Here is a 20501-nt window from a genome sequence, read left to right as displayed (position 1 = left end):
CATATTTTTAAAAGTGAAGATGGTCGAGTTTTTCATAGTGATTTCAAAAAATGAATACTTCATTGTAATTGGCTGATTTGTTGGCAGACAAAATTCGAATAAAAGTAGAGAAGAAAAGACGCGATTTGATATGAACACACAGAAAAAACAAACATGGGAAAAGCAAGAAAATGAGGTCCTACGTACCGTTTGAACGAGTTTAAATCAAACTTTTAATATGAGAATAATCTAATTATGCTTGGCCTTGAATTCGCCACTTGAGATACGTCGTTTAAGCTCTTTCCACAAGAGATCACGCTCCTTATTCGCCTTCTTCAACACACTTCCGTTTTCGAGGGCACGTCGACTGAGATACGGTAGGACTTCTTCAACTGGTCCATATGGTAGATACTTGTATACTGAGAAACCAGCTTGTCCGAGGGAGAATGACACCTGGAATTGGAATGGTTTCTAGTAGATACGGGATTAGATATGACGAGTGAATAGATGTTATAACAGATTTTCGGAACCGAACATTTTTAAGAAAAAGTCTGTATTTGGTCATGTGCGCTCTAATGAGAAATTGTTGCGGCTAAACACTGACCAATGCAAGTGCGCCCTGTTAAGATTCTAGTTTATCAACAGAGCGCGTCTGTCTTGGATTTTTTAATGTTTCATGTTATGAATAACCTAATTGACTAATTTTCGGTCCTTAATTTCGATGAACGCAAAACTTCCGTAAGTCGAGTTTAAGCATAAGATTACACATAGTCACAATTTTTGGGTATAGTATTATTTTTCTATCTGTTCCGCCAACTCAATAAAAATTTCTCACATTCTTCAACCCGCAATCATTTAGTAGCCCCGCATACCTGATCACACATTCCATATAACTGTGCCATGCACATGACTCGTTCCGACGGTGCAATACATCTCTCCTTCATCAAATTCACTGCGAATCGTACCGTATCCTCATTGTGACTCGCAACCATCACCGACACGTTCGTCCTGCCACGTCGATCCACCTCATCGGCGATACGTGTCAGACATGATTCGTACATCTTTGTGGTGGCCTGAAAATCGTTTTCTAATAGTAAGAGAGTCATTGAAAAAAGAAAAACGTTGTGAATAAAAGTTGTGAAACAGTATTCTTCTATAAAAAATGACAGTTTCAAGGCCTTGATCTAAAACTTCAAGACTTTCCACTCTCTCGATCTTAGGAATTCAACCTACCTGGAAATCCACATCAACCGGATCGTCATAACCAATCGCTTGGGCACGTGCTCTCTCCTGCTCCATGTATGCTCCTCTGACAAGTTTCGCTCCGAAATGCCATCCTTCTCGTCGTGCCACTTGCATATCAGCTTCCATGTTTTGAAGGGTAGCCTTCAGGAATGCTTGGTAGGTGTTGAACACGTTTCCACGATCCTTGTTATATCTGGAAATATGGAGAGAAGTTGGACGAGAAGATCGTTTCAGTGAGATGAGAAATAGGATGTGGTGGGGAAGTATATTGATGCCTCGTTGCAAATGGAACATTTTTTCCAGAACAGAAGTATATTTTATTGCTCAATGCAGTTCGATCCCGAGTTTAGCGGGATGCGAAAGTCATTTTTTAGAAACGATTATTTTATATAAAAGGCCCTTAAAGATGGTTATACATATTTGTGTTAAATTTTGTTTTTTCGTAAAAAACTGAAAGCTTCGCAGAAAAAACCTCAAAAATATCAGTAAGTTCGAGTTGGCAATCAAGTTTTTCAAGCTGGTATCCTCTAGGCGGAAGGCGGAAAAAATTTTAGAGTGGCAGAAAACGGAATTCCTCGCATGATTACCTAGAAACGGAATTTCCGTTTTAGTTAAAAAAATGTTTGTGAAAATATTTCTGTTTCAAATAATTTTCAACTTCGGGCAGTGTTTCTATTTTCAATTGGGGCAAAATCATGTTAAGAACCTGATCGAAACTGTGAAATTAGCTGGATTTGGAACGCCGATTTACAATACCGGAACGTCTTGATCTCAAAAACTGACAGTTTCACAATGTCTGTTAATGCTATAGAGGTTCCCATAATTCAATAAACTAGCATTCAAAGTTCGAACTCACTTCTTCATCATCTCAATCGTAATCTTCGAAATCGCTGGTTGCAAGTACGTCTGCTCGGCGTCGACCATAATCCTAACACCTTTCGAAATCGCGTACTCAGCCACATCCAACGTTCTCCTCACCATGTTTCGAAACTCCTGCTCCTCCTCATTCGACAGATTCTGGATAAGTGGTTCGAGTGCTCCAGTCTTGATGTTCAACACTTGGAAGAGTTGTCCCAGTTTGACGTGATCATCGAGAATATGATTCCATCCGTGGAGATCGACGATTCCGTCAGAGTCAAAGTCAACGTCATTGAAGAACTTTTTCACTGACTCCGAATCGGTTTTCACGCCGAGTTCCTGGAAAGCAAAAAATAATTTTCTGTTTCGGTTAAACGTTATATTTAAGAATTCTTTCAATAAATAATAATCTTTTAATTTCTCCAAAACTCACATGCAATCTCTTCGTGAACTCCTGTGATGTCAGCCTACCCTCCTGAAGTGTCATTCCACCGGTCAACGCCTTGAAAAAGTTCTGAGTCTGAACGATAGCCTCGGAAAGTTTCAGCAAGAGTTGAGGTCTTCCCAACGCCGTAACCTTCACAGCGACGAATCCCTCATTCCCTGTAGCCGAGGCGACGGCGTTGATGGAGTCCTTGAAGATGTCACGATTCTTGTCACATTGCTCCTCGCCTTCGTAGAAATATGTTCTGAAAAAGAAGACAATTCAGTAGAAGTTTTAAAAAAATAGTAGGATAAGTGATGAGATCGAAACGGTAGGGATGATTTCAGGTTTTGGAACTACAATTCTTGAAAATGTGTGACATTGTATGGATTTTGGTGATACTGTTAGTTGCATGCATTCTTTAAAAAAAGAAAAACTAAATTTTGGTTAGAAGCCCAAAAAACTAAAAAAGCGAATTGAACTAATCCATACAAGTCACGAACCTTGCACTAGCCACACCCTGCCGCCGATCTCCAAACTCTTGATGTACAGTGTACCGTTCCCGTGTCGTTTCGAGCGTTTTCGCGTCGACCACTGGTGTCATCGCCTGTAAATTCGGGAATGAGAAATGGGTGGTGTTGGACACTTCCTTTAATCGTACTAAATAGATGCTCAATACGCTGATTCCGAATATGTAATCAAATTTTACAGAACGCTTCACCGAACCGAGATATATGCATTTCAACTCTGATATTTTCATAGAATAATGTATGTGATATTTTAAATTTAAATAAGATTTAACTAAACTCCTCGTCTCAAACTAGCAACGTAACAATTTATCGGATAGTCTTCAAGAAATTGCCAAACAGTACAATTATAACTGTTTCAGCTACAAAATAAGGTTTAGTACTCTTGAGAACTTGAATAATTCTTTCATCGGATTACAACAGGTACAACTTTGCTTTCTTTAGCAAGCACTGTACTATCAAACGGAACTTTGAAAGCAGTTCGCAAGAAACTGGAAAACATCAACACTGAGTTATTGCTTCCGAAAAATACATAACTCACATCGATTCACACAACTCCAATATTTCGAAAACTAAAAAACTGTTTTACGAGTTACGTGAAACAGCAAGAAGTACAAAAACTTTCGATTGGATTGCTTCTATTAGTACGGCACGCTTCTTCCAACTTCGCTCCACCGAAATTCCCTTGAAAAATGTCTCATTTTCTCTGAGTCTCTCAATTTCGCACACAATTTTCTTCGGTTTCGGTAGAGCGCGGTTGTAAGAAGCGTGCCCTGTTAATAATAGGGGAATATATACCTCACATTATTCGAACCCTCTCCACCCAAATACGTCACTTACCGCTGGTTTCACAGTCGCTTGTGACGTCGCTTTGACCGTCTTATCCGTCGCTTCTTGTCCCGAAATATCCGCTTCGACCGAGTAGTCCAAAATCGATTTGACTCCATAATTTCTGAGTTTTCCAACCACTGGACGCACTTCTTCTCGGTATCTAATGGAAATTCGGGGAAGGACTGGTGCACCTACAGATCGGATTTTAAAAAAACTTGAAAATATGATTGGTTTTGTAAACTTTATGAAAAAGAACAATTTTGAAGTTTGAAAAATAGAAAAGTGTGTTTCAGGGGCACCATTTATATCAACTTTGATGTCAACCCGTATTACGAAGTTCATCCTCAAATGACAGAAACTGGAACAGAAGGATGAAATCAGTTATTCAGAAACCTTTCTTCTGTTTTAAGAAGATAATGGATTCGTTAAACTGGGTTTTTTGATTAGTTTAAACAAAACGTTCAACAAAAACAGGTCTTACGGTTCAAAATTGGTAAGTGAAATTCTGTGCTCGCATTTACGAACGCAGTAAAACCTTTTTTTTAATTTCGGTTTCAGTGGAATCAGAAAACTCTTTTTTCAAGAATTCTGTCAAGGAGTGAGACTTAAAAAACAGCTTCTCGAAGCTTCAGTGCATATACATAGCACTATTTGTTGACACGAGTCAGTGACGGAGTCACAACAACAAGAATATTCATGAATATCGAGAAAACGAAAATTTTCAAGAACTGGTGTACCTAAGAAGAGCACATGAATCGAACAAGAACTTGAAAATATGATTGATTTTGAAAGAAATATGAAAATGTGAAATTTTTGAAGTTTGAAAAAAGTGTGTTTGAGGTGCAGTATTTATATAAACAATGAAATTTCTAATTGTTATAGTGAGTGAAGTGTATGTAATACAGAACAGAGATATTAAATCAGTTTTTGAAGAAGGCTATAATTTCAGAGAAATCTTTTCGCAATTGTGCTTAAGTCTGTCTTTATTGTAGTCAATGTTTTGTGGCTACAATAATAGAAGTTCTATTAGATGCAAAGACTGTGCGATATTTTAGTTTAGAGGAATCGTTTCATGCTGGATTGACTTGAAAACCGAAAAGTTTCTGCTATTATCTCTGTTTCACGATGTTCTAATTTTTACACAGTCCTAACAGGCATCAAACGCATATTATCATTTTTTTCATGATCAGAAAGAAGCTTTTATGCCGTTCAGTTGAGCATACTCAACATCTATTTTTCAGTAATGTTTTCTAATAAAACTGTCAAACTTTCAGTTGAATACAAAACTGTTTTTTTTTCAAAGTTGATGATCATGAAATGCTCTCTGACAGGTGGTCAGAGAAACAGTTCTCAAAAACACCTATTATCAACGCAAGTTTTTCAGCGCAATAGAAGTTCACCATGCTTCTTGCGGTTGCCACGCCCACTCGAATTTCAGCGCGGTGTTTCGTTTTCAACACTGCCGCGGAAAATGGAGCGATTTGGTAGGAGAAAACGAAGCAGAAAGAGGAGGAAGCTAAGAAACTCAATATTCGAAATCCGTACGAGTTCATTATGATTAATGATTGAAACATTTCTTTTTTGATTGACTCATCTTCTGTTAAAAAGTTCAGTGTTTCAGGGCATTCATATAGAGTTCAGAGTTTTAAAGGCGAAGATCTTCATTGTAATTGGCTGATTTGTTGGCAGACAAAATTCGAATAAAAAGTAGAGAAGAAAAGACGCGATTTGATATGAAAACACAGAAAAAACAAACAGGGAAAAAGCAAGAAAATGAGGTCCTACGTACCGTTTGAACGAGTTTAAATCAAACTTTTAAAATGAGAATAATCTAATTATGCTTGGCCTTGAATTCGCCATTTGAGATTCGTCGTTTAAGCTCTTTCCACAAGAGATCACGCTCCTTATTTGCCTTTTTCAACACACTTCCGTTTTCGAGGGCACGTCGACTGAGATACGGTAAGACTTCTTCAACTGGTCCATATGGTAGATACTTGTATACTGAGAAACCGGCTTGTCCGAGGGAGAATGACACCTGGAATTGGAATGGTTTCTAGTGGACACAGGATTAGATATGACGGGTGAAAAGATCTTATAACAGAAATTCGGAACCGAACTTTTTTAAGCAAATGTCTGTATTTGGTCATGTGCGCTCTAATGAGAAATTGTTGCGGCTAAACACTGACCAATGCAAGTGCGCCCTGTTGAGATTCTAGTTTATCAGTAGAGCGCACTTGTCTTGGATTTTTTAAAAGGGTGTAGTCACAATTTGTGCGTCTTTCTCATTTTGGAATAGGTTTTACCAACTCATTATAAACTTTGAAAATCTTCCACTTGCAATTTTGATGTCCTCTCTCGTACCTGATCACACATTCCATACAACTGTGCCATACACATGACTCGTTCCGACGGTGCAATACATCTCTCCTTCATCAAGTTCACCGCGAATCGTACCGTATCCTCATTGTGACTCGCAACCATCACCGACACGTTCGTCCTGCCACGTCGATCCACCTCATCGGCGATACGTGTCAGACATGATTCGTACATCTTTGTGGTGGCCTGAAAATCGTTTTCTAATAGTAAGAGAGTCACTGAAAAAAGCAAAACGTAGTTGATTTATAAAAGTTGTGAAACAGTTCACTTCAATAAAAAGTGACAGTTTCATGACCTCGATCTAAAACTTCAAAACTTTCCACCATTTGTTTATTGTTACTCGAACTTGTGAATGTCAACCTACCTGGAAATCCACATTAACCGGATCGTCATAACCAATCGCTTGGGCACGTGCTCTCTCCTGCTCCATGTATGCTCCTCTGACAAGTTTCGCTCCGAAATGCCATCCCTCTCGTCGTGCCACTTGCATATCAGCTTCCATGTTTTGAAGGGTAGCCTTCAGGTATGCTTGGTAGGTGTTGAAGACGTTTCCACGATCCTTGTTGTATCTGGAAATATGAGAGGAATTGGAGGAGACTGTTTCAGTGAGATGAGAAATGTGGGGTGATGTGTAAGTATATTGATCTGCCTGTGGAAAAAACAACTGTTTAAAATTTTCTCCAGAACAGAAGTATCTTTGATTGCTCAATGCAGTCCGATTACCCAGAAATAGATTCCTTTTCAGTTTTTTATTTGTGCAAAGTTGTAAAATTTCGGGTCGAACTGAGATTTTGCTCTGCTCGGCCTGGCTTCAATAAACAAGAAAGGCACTTTTTTAACCAACTCCGGGCCCCGGGCCGGCGGGCCAAGAAAAACTCTGATTTCGACCCGGTTTGCAGGAGTGGAACTCCCATTTCCGTATAAAAAAATGTTTGTGAAAATATTTCTGCTTCAAAAAACTTTCAACTTTGGACAGTCTTTCTATTTTCAATGGAAGCAGAATCATGTAAATTGACTCGAAACTGTGAAATAAGATGGATTTGGAGCGCCAATTTACAATATCCCAGTTTCGAAACGTCTTGATCTCAAAAACTGACGGTTTCACAATGTCTCCTAATGCTATAGAGGTTCCCATAATTCAATAATCCAGCATTTTAATGTTAGAACTCACTTCTTCATCATTTCAATCGTAATCTTCGAAATCGCGGGTTGCAAGTACGTCTGCTCCGCATCGACCATAATCCTGACACCCTTCGAAATCGCGTACTCTGCCACATCCAACGTTCTCCTCACCATGTTTCGAAACTCCTGCTCCTCCTCATTCGACAGATTCTGGATAAGTGGTTCGAGTGCTCCAGTCTTGATATTCAACACTTGGAACAGTTGTCCCAGTTTGACATGATCATCGAGAATATGATTCCATCCGTGGAGATCGACGATTCCGTCAGAGTCAAAGTCAACGTCATTGAAGAACTTTTTCACGGATTCCGAATCGGTTTTCACACCTAGTTCCTGGAAACAAAAATATTTTCTGTTATAGTTAAATGTGACATTTCAGAACTTTTCCAATAGACAATACCGTTTTAGAATTTTAAAAACTCACATGCAATCTCTTCGTGAACTTCTGTGACGTCAGTCTGCCCTCCTGAAGTGTCATTCCACCGGTCAACGCCTTGAAAAAGTTCTGAGTCTGAACGATAGCCTCAGAAAGTTTCAGCAAGAGTTGAGGTCTTCCGAGTGCCGTAACCTTCACAGCGACAAATCCCTCATTCCCTGTAGCCGAGGCGACGGCGTTAATGGAGTCTTTGAAGATGTCACGATTCTTGTCACATTGCTCCTCGCCTTCGTAGAAATATGTTCTGAAATTGAAACAAGTAGGAATTCAAAAGATAAAAGAATAAGTGATGAGATCGAAACGGTAGGGATGATTTCAGGTTTGAAACTACAATTCTTGAAATGTGTGACATTGTATGGATTTTGGTGACACTGTTAGTTGCATGCATTCTTTTAAAAACAACTAAATTTGGTTAGAAGCCCGAAATAACTGAAAAAGCGAATAGAACTAATCCATACAAGTCACGAACCTTGCACTAGCCACACCCTGCCGCCGATCTCCGAACTCTTGATGTACAGTGTACCGTTCCCGTGTCGTTTCGAGCGTTTTCGCGTCGACCACTGGTGTCATCGCCTGTAAATTTTTGGAATGAGAATCGAGAGATGTTTGGAGTGAGATTTTCATAAAATAAAGAGGGTTCGGTTTCACTTAGAAACTATTAGGTGGTAATATGTATTCCATGAGTTGGGTCATGAGAATAAAGGTTTTATAACTGTTTTAAGTTATAAATCGACCTTCCAGACTATTCCCCATACTATCAGCTTTCTGTTCGGTTCCACGGACTGCCTCAGTTCCTATAACCTAGACTAGTTAGATGCACCAAGATCTCACTCTTCTGAAGTTCTCAACTTTTCTTACGCGTTTGTTTTTAGGATTGTGAAAAATCGGGTTATCCCTCCCCTTCAGATGACAACAACTGGGGGTCATACAGAAAACAGAAAGCTTTGGAAATATCACATGTCGTTTCTGGACACATATATTAATGTAAATTCAAAATAATCGGACAAAACAGAGCCTAGCGAAACAGTGTTATGTATTTGGAAATTGTAGTAACTTTAGTAATGTGCTGAGGCCACGGATTTACTTAAACATTTTAACAACTTTTTTACGAGTAACATGAAACAGCAAGAAGTGAACAACATTCAATTCTTATCTACAGGAGCTCGAATTGTAGAACTTAAATATATGTTTCAGTAGTACTATAAAACACTGTTTTCATGGAAACCACGTTCCGTACGCGGTAAAACCACATTTTCGAACCCCTTCTCCTCAAAAAACATCACGTACCGCTGGTTTCACAGTCGCTTGTGACGTCCCTTTGACCGTCTTATCCGTCGCCTCTTGTCCCGAAATATCCGCTTCGACCGAGTAGTCCAAAATCGATTTGACTCCATAATTTCTGAGTTTTCCAACCACTGGACGCACTTCTTCTTCGGTTTCTCCAGCGACGAAGTGACCGTAAAATGTGTTTTTCAGCGTTTTCTTGAAAAGATTTTTCCCGAGGACTCGTCTCATTGTGGCCAGAATCATTTGATTCTGGTTGACAAGAGTTTGGACTCCGCATAGTCGGAGGACGACAAGAGCACGGACAAGTTCCGTGTTCGATTTGCTCTGAAAGTGAAAAAGATTTTTATTCTGATTTTTATAGCTCTGAATCAGTACAGTAACCTCAACAAATTAAAAATAACTAGCTATAGAAACAGGAAATTATCCGTTTCCAACAGATTCTTCTCCTTTAAAACTTTTTTGCCGAGTACTCGAAACCGAAAAAAAACAAAAATCTACCTTAAAAGCCTCTTTCGTATTTTCAAAAGATAAATCGAGTCGATTGTAGCATTCTTCGAGCTCCTTTTTGTGTTCTGCAGACGTACATTCGTACTTTTTCACATCATTGGAATAGCATCTCGTTGCAGAGGAAGTACTGGTTAGAACGCCTGAAAAATAAAAGGGTTAAAACGGAATTCTGAGGTTTTTCTGGTGAATACCCGACAAAAACCGTCGTTGCAATGGAAAGTTGAGTCCGATAAGTGCAGATTGCATTAGAACTGAAATTGGGAAGATGAATACGTGGGAAGAAATGAGAAATGAGAAATGAGAAGAAATGATCGGGAAACGGAAAAATTGAAAAAGGTAATGTTTCAAGGGGAGGTTAGAAACGTGAAAGTGGGAAATAGTTTATTAGACTTCGGCCGGGATATCTTACAAGTGATAACGGGTTTTAAATTCGGGTACTAAAATAAGTCGATAAATGTCCCGGAAATTTTCTTTCTGTTAAAATTGGATCCCAACTTACTAAGATACAATTAAAATCAATACGAGATGAAAGGGGTGTGAAACAGCAGTTGCACAATTCGACTTAATTGTTTAGTTCTACATAAAAAGGAAATTTAATTTTTCAACTGAAAAGAATCTTATCCTACTGTTTCGAAAAGGTGTTTTCTGTTTAGTTCAGTTCATGAAATAATAATAAGACAAATAGATGATGAATTAGTGAGAAGCATGTGTTCATTTTTTACAAAAGCACTGAAACACTCCCAAATATTGAAAAAACCAGACTTGTCACGGGCCGGGCCGGGCCGGGCCGGGCCGGGCCAAAATCAGGAAAAATCTCGGCCCGGCCCGGCCCAGCCCGGCCCGGCCCGGCCCGGCCCGGCCCGCTCGGCCCGTTTTGAAACATTTTTTCAAAAAATTTCTTGTTTTTTTTTTGGAAATTTTTTGGAAATTTTTTGAACTTTTTTGAAAAAAGTATAGTTTTTGAATAAACATTTAAAATTGAATCAAAATGTGAATATGTATGATAATTAAAGCATTTTTACTCTTTTTTTTCGAAAAATTTCAAAAAAAAATTGGTAAAAATGGGTACCCATTTTTGAATCCGGGCCGACCGGGCCGGGCCGGGCCAAGAGAAATTTCGGCCCGGCCCGGCCCGGCCCGGCCCGGTCAAGAAAAATCTCGGCCCGGCCCGGCCCGATTTTTGACAAGTCTGGAAAAAACGGAAATTCTGGAAAGAACTGGGCGACTTTAAAGAATGATATTGACAAAACAAGAATTTCAAAATATGAGTGATTTTGTAAACTTTATGAAAATGAAAAAATTTCGAAACTTCAAATGTGTTTCGGGAGTCATCATTCATATAAACATTGGTATTGCTCTTTGATATCACCTCGTACTACTTGAGAAAAATAATAACTTCATCCTCAAATGACAGAAATTAGAATAAATGGATGAAATCAGTTATTCTGGAACCGTAATTAAAGACAAAGAAAAGATTCCCAAATAACAAAAATTAATACCACTTGAAAGAAGTGTGAAACAGCAGTTCCACAAATCGAACTAATAGTTCAGTTCTACAAAAAAACTAAATTCAACTTTTTCAACTGGTAAAAATCGAATGCTACTGTTTCGAGAAGTTAATGAATTTCAGTCAAATTGCTTGTTTTTATTAGTTTCTAAGGACAAATTGGTAATTGAAAACCTGTGCTCATATTTACAAACACAGTGAAACACGTGTTTTTTTTAAATCGCGGTTTTCAGCTAGTCTTATCAGAAAACTCTTTATTCAGAATTCTGTCAAGGAGTGAGACTTAAAAAACAGCTTCTCGAATCTTCAGTGCATCTAGATTTTCCTATTTGTTGACACCAATTCAGTGACGGAGTCACAACAACAAGAATATTCATGAATATTAAGAAGACAGAAATTTTCAAGAACTGGTGTACCAAAAAAGAAAGTACCAATCAAGCAAGAAAAAATATGAGTGATTTTGAAAGTAATATGAAAATGTGAAATTTTTGAAGTTTTGAGAAAAAAAGTGTGTTTCAGGTGCATTATTTATATAAACATTGGTATTTCTATTTGATCACAATTCAACATCAAGGTATATATTATAATGAAGAATACAAAACAGAGATATGAAATCAGTTTTTGAAGAAGGCTATAATTTCAGAAAAATCTTTTCGCTATTGCAATCCACCGATAGTTTTTAAAAACTCAGTATGGTGAATGTAAATCGTGAAAGCATTAGCAAAGGGAATCATGGAATACAGATCGGAGCAAGATTGGGTATACAAATAAATTTACTGTTTTTTGAATGCTGTTGAAACATTTTTTTAAAGTAGAAATAGTTTGAAGAAGAATCTACTAGACCACTTTTTGGAAAATCACTTTCTCAAAGTCGGGATAACCAAAAAAAATGTTTCCAATAGAACAAGACACAAAAGACACAAAAAATATTTTCGTCGCGAAAAGAAACAAGTGCTCCCGTCGTTCTCAAAGTAATGGCTGTAGGTAAAGGCAACACAGAAATGAGCAGTCAGTTGGTGGCCACTTTTGTGTGTGTCACACTTACGAAAAACGCACATAGACAGCAAAAAATAGAAGAGAAGAGAGGATCAGACAGAGAGGAAAAAAAGAGTCCTCTTCTCTCAAAAACGAAAGGAAACCCATTGAGTTTGGCTTGGCAGAGGGCGCAGAGAATATGGCACAATGACGCGGGGATGGGGAGAAAGAGGAGGAGGAGGAGAGAGGGCAGAGATGGATTTTTATATTGGTTTCTTCTTTTTTTTTCTTCACCCTTTTTTCTTGCAGGTTCCTGCAAAATGGACGGATGGAAATGGGAAATGAGATGAGAGGGGACACGTGGGAGATGAATGGTGTAACGTCTGTTCAGAAGCTTGGGAACAGATGTCTTTTGGATTTAGGCATGAGATTGGAATTGCGTTTTATATAGAGATGAGACTTAGATGGTTGTGATGAAACAGTTGAAAATTAGAGAAAGATAGCATTCAGCCGTTGAATATCGCTATGATAAGTTGAAGTCTTTTTGGGGGTAAGGTGAATCTAAGGTTTTTTGAAATCATGACCAAATTCAAAGTAAATCAGAGTTCACTTATCCGAAAAGCCATTTTAAGAAGCCCATTGGTTTCTACTCCAATGACTTTTGGCTCCGAGTTTTTTTGAATGGCATGTCTCATGAAGAATGAGAGAACGGCTACCGTTCTGTAGAGATTTTAATCTCCCGACTCCCGTCATTCGCTTTTTGAAAATTTTCTTTCGTGCAGAGAACCATAATTTTCTGACTTCTTATCGTTCATACTTAAACACACATTGGTTTTTAAACGCTTTGAAACTTCTCATATTTTCAAATTCGTCAGACTCCTTGCCAACTGTTCCTCCCAACAGACTGTGGAAAAGATGAAGCTAATCTACAGCAAAACGAACATCATTCAAATTTGTTGAAAGTCAACTAGATGGCGATATTGAAACAGTTTTTTTTTCAATTCAATGTCAGTTAGATTTTATACCTACTTCACTATGAACTGCAGACTCACAAAAACCCGATAGGAGTGTTTTAAGTTATGGAAAAATCTGAAACTGTCATGCTCCTGAAACTCTCCAAGGTACGGGAAAGTTGAAACAGAACTTTACTACAGTAGTAATAAGAGAGTGTATTTGAAACAGGTTTTGAAATAGGAGCAACCAGAGATGCTTACTATTAGAGTGTGAAATCAAAATTTTTCTAGCCTTTTTCAAATATAATATTTTGTTACCTCTTCAGATAATTATGCTAATGTTTCTGTCCTAGAAATTGATTGACTCGCCAGTTCATTGTTATGTAAAACAAGTGAAACAGTAACTGTTACAACCGTTACCATAATTCAGAGCTCAACACAATTTTTCTGGTTTCAGTCAGTACAAAAATGATTCAAGTTTATTTTTGTACTGGTGCGATGCCGTTGCTCTACCAAAATTCCATCCCTTTTCATGTAATTTCGACACAGAAAAAAACAACTTGAAACAGAAATAAAGCACTTTGATGAGTCAGGCATCTTTTAAACTCGAGGTAATTCACGGATACATACATAAATTATTTATTAGAAATCAATTAGCATGAGAGATCTTACATTTGAGCAAGAATTCTTCATCGGACTCACAAAAAAAACTCACTCTTTCAATAAAGTGATTAAAAAACTTTGGAAAAAACCGCTGATAAATCGGAGAATCTCGAAGTTTTACTAGAAGTTGTATAACTTATGGTAATCATGTACTTACCTATCGAAATTGAGAATGTTATTTCTAAAGACAGTCGATGTTACGGGGAGGAAGAAACAGTAACAATAATAAAATACCATTTCCCAGTAAATTTGGCCATAGTACAGTCGGAAAATAAGTTTTCAGAAGAAGACCACTGTCTAAGTATGGACTTATAAATGATTGTCTTTGATGAAAGTTGTGAGTGATTGTGTAAAATCTACTTGAATAATACAACACCTACTGACTGCACACATACTGCTCAACTATTCAGCTAAAAAAATATTTCATATTTTTGAAACAGAAAATATGTAGTCTAGTTTCTCTCCAGTTTCCCATTGGCCAAATGGTGATGAACGTGGTGCCAAATTAACTTCTTGACTTCTTGACTAGTTAAAACAGGAAAAAGTAAGCAAGTTCAGATATGGATAATTTCAGTTTTGACACTAGCATTGGCACGGTGCTGTCCCGGAAGTTTTGACAAGTGATCAGTCTCGAGACGGCAAATCTCGGGACTACGGGATCCCGGGAATTCCCGGGACTTTATCTAACCCTGTGGTTTCAGTCTCTGGGCAGCACACTGATCAAAGGTGAGGAAGAATGTGATTATATCAAGAATTTGTCTTACAATTACATTAATTTGTGGTGAATTCATTTTTTGCCGTTTCCTAGCCTACATTTTCTTTACAATTTCATACTTGAATTAGCGTTAGCCCTGTTTTAAATTAATAGCACAGCAACAATGACAATGAAAGCTTATGATAATCACCAAGAGAAATGAAGTTTTTGGCAATTCGCACTGCTCAACTATTCAGATAAAAATTATTACATACATTCAGAAACCGGAAAACATGTGCTTCTGTTCAGTCTACCACGTCTTGGCAGGATCAAATCAGGAATCTTATTGGTTATGAAATAATTTTTGAGAGTCGTTAAAACAGGAAATGATGAGCACGTTTAGGTTCTGATTTGACATGGTCGTAAGTACAAAAGAGAGAAAATTCGATGATAGGACGATTAAGTCATTTATCTTACATTAAGTTACGTTAAAAATTTTTTAGCCGTTTCCTAGCCTACATTTTTAAAAGTCACATCTCCACTGACTACTGAGAAATTTGTATAATTCGTAATACAATTTCATACTACTTAAACTAGTGTTCGTCCTCTTTTGTATTGATAGCACTGTAAAACTCCGTGAAAACTTAAGGTAGTTATCAAGAGTTCACGAATACTACTACCTATAAAACATCGAATAAAAGCAAAACCAAAAAGCAGCTATACTCGTCCACTCTTTGAAACTGAAAAAAAAAACTCAAAAAAATGGAAAAAAGTAAAAGAATGAGAAATCTAATATTGGTTTTTTTCTGTTTTTGCAAGTAGCAAAATGGAAGGAAGAAATGAAAGGCATGTTTAAATGATAGAGAAAGAGGAATCGAGATTAAAACGCGGGAAGCCTTTGAAGATTGAAGAAAATTGAATTTCTAAATGAAAAAGTTTGCACTTTAAGAAATGGATAACTGAAATTGTAGGTGAGGTGCAAAATAATGTTTCACTGATTCAAGTATTTCATCAGCATGTTTGAGAATACATCCTCAGTAGTTTCTGAATGAAATCAGGTGGAAAACTACAAGTTTAGACGAATGAAAATTTGCGTTTCATTAGGAGAGTATAATTATTTTCAACACAAAAAAACTTATTCGTCTCAGTATAGGTAGTAACATTACTAACTAAAACGTCCCTCCATGCAGACAACCCAGAAAAAAGGTCAAATGAGTCACTGGGGAGAGAAGGGAGAGTGCACCAAGTGTTGCGCTTGAAGATCAAAAAATCAAAAGTTCAGAGAGTCTAGTGTTGAGTAAGATCAATAGATTGAAGGATAGATCAGAACACAAAAGTTTGTTGCGTTATGCATTTATCATTTAACTGTAACCGCAGCTCACATATGACACCTGGCACAGATAAATTTGAATATATATTTTTTAAATTTGTGAAGAACTCTTCTAAATGTGAATCTTGGCAATAATGACTTGTTGAAACAGTTTGAGTGAAATGAAAGTCCTTGTCGAAATTTTTTTTCACGGTATGAATACAATTATTTCTGAATAAATGATTAAAGGAGGACTGAAGTCATATTTTTTTATTTCAGATTATGATACTTCAGAAAATTCTGAACACTTTTCATCATTGGAGCATATGCTAAAAATCCCTCTAAACACCCGAAATTCACGTTTTCCCGGCTCAAAAGGAGCCTAGGTGGAAGAGTTTTCACACTCGAATTTTGGCCCCCGTGTAGTCCTCTCGGACAAAATTATTTCTTTTTATTTCTCGATTTTTAGTTTTCTTGCTTTTTTCAACAAAATTTCGTGTTTTTCCAATTTATATCGTAAAAAAAGGAAGAAAAAACACTAAAATTTGTTGAAAAAAGCAAGAAAACTAAAAATCGAGAAATAAAAAGAAATAATTTTGTCCGAGAGGACTACACGGGGGCAAAAATTGGGGTGTGAAAACTCTTCCACCTAGGCTCCTTTTGAGCCGGGAAAACGTGAATTTCGGGCGTTTAGAGCGATTTTTAGCATATGCTCCAATGATGAAAGTTGTTCAGAATTTTCTGAAGTATCAGAATCTGAAATAAAAAAATATGACTTCAGTCCTCCTTTAAGCTATAAGCGGATTAGGTCAAGATTATTAATGTGAGCAAAATCAAAGAAACCTCATTTCAAAATCACAAAATTTTGAAACCGCAGATCACTTTTAAAAAGAACCATGTTAGTTGAATAACTACTGTAAAAACTGTAATAGAAGCGCCCCTTTATTAGAAGCCCCCCCTCTAATAGAGGCGCACCCAAAAAGGCGGTTTGAATAATAGTGCCGCACCCTCAATACGTTTGAAATATTTCTACTGGTTTTCAACAATTCTTTTTCAAAGTTTGTGAAAAAAACAGAATAAAACCCCATTTTCGTTTAAAATACTGTAAATTTTAGAGTTTTCGTGTAATTTTGTCAGATAAAATGATAGTTTTGTTGAAAGTTTGATGACTTAAAAGTTTAAAAAATAGCCAGACGAGCAGGTTGAAAAATAGAGGCGCACCCTCTATTAGAGGCGCCCCTGTAATAGAGGCGCACTTTCAGAAGGAGATTGAAAAATAGAGACGCATGCGCCTATATTACAGTTTTTACGGTAAACGAAAACTCATAGCTGAACGACTTTTGCTGGAATTTCTCGCCGTTGCCCACTCTCGAAAGAGTGACTTCACTATGAAATGAGCAACTTGGAACAGTAATTTTGAATTGAAAAATGTTTGGCTCAATTAACATTTTTCAATTATAATGCCAAATATTAAAATGGTACTAATGCAAAAAATGAACAAACATAAATTGGCTCTTCTTACAGAAAGTGAATCGAAAATAATCACATATCAATCAATTTTGAATACTTTTGACCAGTAATTCAAAAAATCTATGATGAATCAAAACCATATTTTCAAATTTCTCAATGATTCAGTATGTCTATTTCCAAAATCAAAACTTCGGATGATTTTCAATCGTCATAATAGGAAAGGAAGCAGTTCTCATTTTTCAAAATCTTCTGAAGCAGTAATCCTCGGCAAACATAGTTAACTTTAAGCTGAACATACAGATTTATACGTTGTGATTTAATAAGAACAAGCTGGTTACTGTTTCAACAGTTTTATTTATCAACTGAGAGTTATTTCTGTGCAATGACGAATTTGTAATTATTTTACTCAGAAAGAAATTGGCTCAATAGGCAAAGAATGGTTCCAACCGCAAAGAATGGTCCCAACCGCAAAGAATGGTCCCAAAATTTTGGGTGACACGAATTTCAGAATTGAATGGTTCCTACCGCAAAGAATAGTCCCTCAAAATTGATACGAAAAACTTTTCACCATTCTCTTAGGCTTAGGTTTCTTAGAAATTGGTGGAAGAATTGACAAAACCGGTTATTAATCGTATTTCTCAATTGTTTTCCCAATTTCTAAGAAACCTAAGCCTAAGAGAATAGTGAAAAGTTTTTCGTATCAATTTTGAAGGACCATTCTTTGCGGTAGGGACCATTCAATTCGGAAACTTGTGTCACCCAAAATTTTGGGACCATTCTTAGCGGTAGGGACCATGTAATTCTTTGGGACCGTTCTTTTATTTTTTGGGGCCGTTCTTTGCGGTTGGGACCATTCTTTGCCAATTGAGCCAAGAAATTTGGAAACAAAAAATGATTGGTGAATCTCAAAAAGGAGAAAGTTTCACCGCTTCAAGGATATTACCTAGACGTCCTTTATGAACTATTCTAATCATCGAGAAGTAATCAGAGTTTTGTGTTTAGCAAATGAATCAACTCAAAAATATGCCGTCGTTTTCTTAAGCCTCAATGTTGAAGTATATTTCAACGCTTTTCAGAATAGAGTGCAAAGAAAATCGTCCTAACCTTCGTCCTAATTGTAATTACGCTAATACGGCTGATTGGTGACTCATAAGTTTTCTGCAACAGTAATCATCTCTGACAACTGCGATCTAAGAAAGAAGAGGACACGTACATCTTTTTTTCAGATCAATTTCAGTAGAACGCGTTTAACAGCTTTTATATCGACAAACTTTTACGCACATATAAAAGCAAAGATTTCATGTGAAATTGATTCAAAACTACATTTTCTTTGCAATTGGGATTGTTACTGTTACAAGAAGTACGTTTCTAGGTTTCACGAGTTTTGTGAAATGATAAAATTTGTGAAATGATAGCGTATCCATGATTTGAAAAGACAACCGCTATGGTATTGTTGAATTCAGAGAGGAGTATTTCTTAACAATCTCGTGAAACATAAAACTATTGATATGAACACGAAATAAGCTTCGAAGTTTCTCGAGTTTCATGGAAGGATGCCAAAAAAACTGTGTTTCAATAATTTGAACCAGATGCCTATCGGAAGAGCCCATCTTATTGTTGAATTCAGAGAGGAGTATTTCTTAACAATCTCGTGAAACATAAAACTATTGATATGAACACGAAATAAGCTTCGAAGTTTCTCGAGTTTCATGGAAGGATGCCAAAAAAACTGTGTTTCAATAATTTGAACCAGATGCCTATCGGAAGAGCCCATCTTATTGTTGAATTCAGAGAGGAGTATTTCTTAACAATCTCGTGAAACATGAAACTATTGATTTGAGTTGATCTGAGGCATTTTTAATTTATGCTATAAATTCAGCATCCTCGTAATCGTAACACAATCTTCACCTCTTATTTTTCGATTTCACCTGAGAGCTTGTAAGCGTATTCTTTCTTTTCCTCAGGAGTTTGTTCGATATGTTACAAGACTTATGAAACGTTAAACTAAAGTGCATAATGTCTAACAATAAAATTTGAAATACTGAAGTTTCAAAAAGCGACTCCTATCAAAATCGGACAAAATTTGCCTAGGAAGTACAAGGAAAACGAAAATATGTAGTGATGGTTGATTGTGATTGCTAGACCACTATCACTGTTTCTGGAATCTATCAACAGACTAGCTTCAGAAAGCAAGTAGTAAAATGATAATACCTAATCAAAATTTTGCCGACGAAAAATGGGAAATTTAGCTTCCGCTCGTGAGTCCAGACTCCATCTTTAATAATGACGAAGAACTCAAAAAAGAAAGTGATCTATCAGGAAACATGATATTTGAGACTTGAACAATTGAACCTGTTACAAAATAGTTACTTATTTCAAAAATTTATCTTATTGATAGTAACCCCGAGATTGCTGTTGGACATGATAACAAATTCGACATACTACAACCAGACTTCTTCTAATAAAGTATGTTTATTATCGGAATAAAAAACCCCACATTGTTCAAAGGCCCCCGCGAAATTCTCGGCTTTTGATCTTTGACACGCCAGTTCGTCGTCTCCATGTTTCAGAACTTTGAAAAATGTTGGAACTTGTTTATTCCGATAACGGTCAGGAATGGGTCAGAAAGTTCCCGAATACTAGCTTATAAAAACACTTTCACGTATACATTTCAGAGAGGGAAAACAATTTTTGATGATCAGAAAAACTGTTTCATGGACCTAGTATAAAAGTCCATTTCCAACATGTGATTTTTAACGTACCCTTAAAGTTTCAAAACTCCAAAAGACACTTATTATGAAATTGGAGTCTCATCGATTAGTTTTAACGTAAAACAAAAACTTGGGTTCAAAAAAATTGTATCTCGGAATTAGAAGGTATCTGTTTCAAATACTCGCTTTTTACGGTATTTGATTCGACTGTAATCCATTTACGACATTTTCGAAATGTTTCACTCTGCTTTTAAACAGTAATTTAATATTGTAATTTCCCGAAAAAAGTCCAAAAATTCGGAAATTTTGTATTGGGTATTTTTAAGAAAAAGACAAAAAGTTTCGAACGTCGGAAAAATCTCGGAAATTTCCGATTTTCCTAGTTAAAACCGGGAAAATCAGATTTTCCGAAAAGGTATTATGAATTTAATGCACAGGAAATTTGAATTCATAATATGTATCTCCACAACAGGCTGAATAGGTGGTTCCTATTTATCGAAAGCAAAAAAGTTTGGAGGGGTGAAGTAAAAAAATGTGTGCTTCAGTAGGGCGTATTTGCTAGACATTCCA

At 36.9% G+C, this 20501-nt stretch overlaps 2 protein-coding genes across 2 annotated transcripts; both read right to left on the bottom strand.

Moving 5' to 3' along the window:
• Positions 1–228: 228 nt before the first annotated feature.
• On the bottom strand, positions 229–4206 carry GCK72_013133 (uncharacterized protein; the record flags this gene model as incomplete). The annotated part of the gene is made up of 8 exons (XM_053729669.1): positions 229–432; positions 852–1052; positions 1213–1417; positions 2081–2421; positions 2516–2771; positions 3010–3113; positions 3874–4055; positions 4164–4206. 8 exons carry the CDS (start codon positions 4204–4206, stop codon positions 229–231), a joined length of 1536 nt encoding a protein of 511 aa, XP_053584441.1.
• Positions 4207–5695: 1489 nt separating this feature from the next.
• On the bottom strand, positions 5696–9895 carry GCK72_013132 (uncharacterized protein; the record flags this gene model as incomplete). The annotated part of the gene is made up of 9 exons (XM_053729668.1): positions 5696–5899; positions 6226–6426; positions 6605–6809; positions 7412–7752; positions 7844–8099; positions 8325–8428; positions 9143–9466; positions 9641–9789; positions 9841–9895. 9 exons carry the CDS (start codon positions 9893–9895, stop codon positions 5696–5698), a joined length of 1839 nt encoding a protein of 612 aa, XP_053584440.1.
• Between the last annotated feature and the right edge of the window lie 10606 nt (positions 9896–20501).

Source organism: Caenorhabditis remanei, chromosome IV (assembly GCF_010183535.1).
Source record: "Caenorhabditis remanei strain PX506 chromosome IV, whole genome shotgun sequence".
NCBI lineage: Eukaryota > Metazoa > Nematoda > Chromadorea > Rhabditida > Rhabditidae > Caenorhabditis > Caenorhabditis remanei.
Note: the sequence above shows the minus strand (reverse complement) of the source record. Positions and strands in the feature narration are given on the sequence as shown.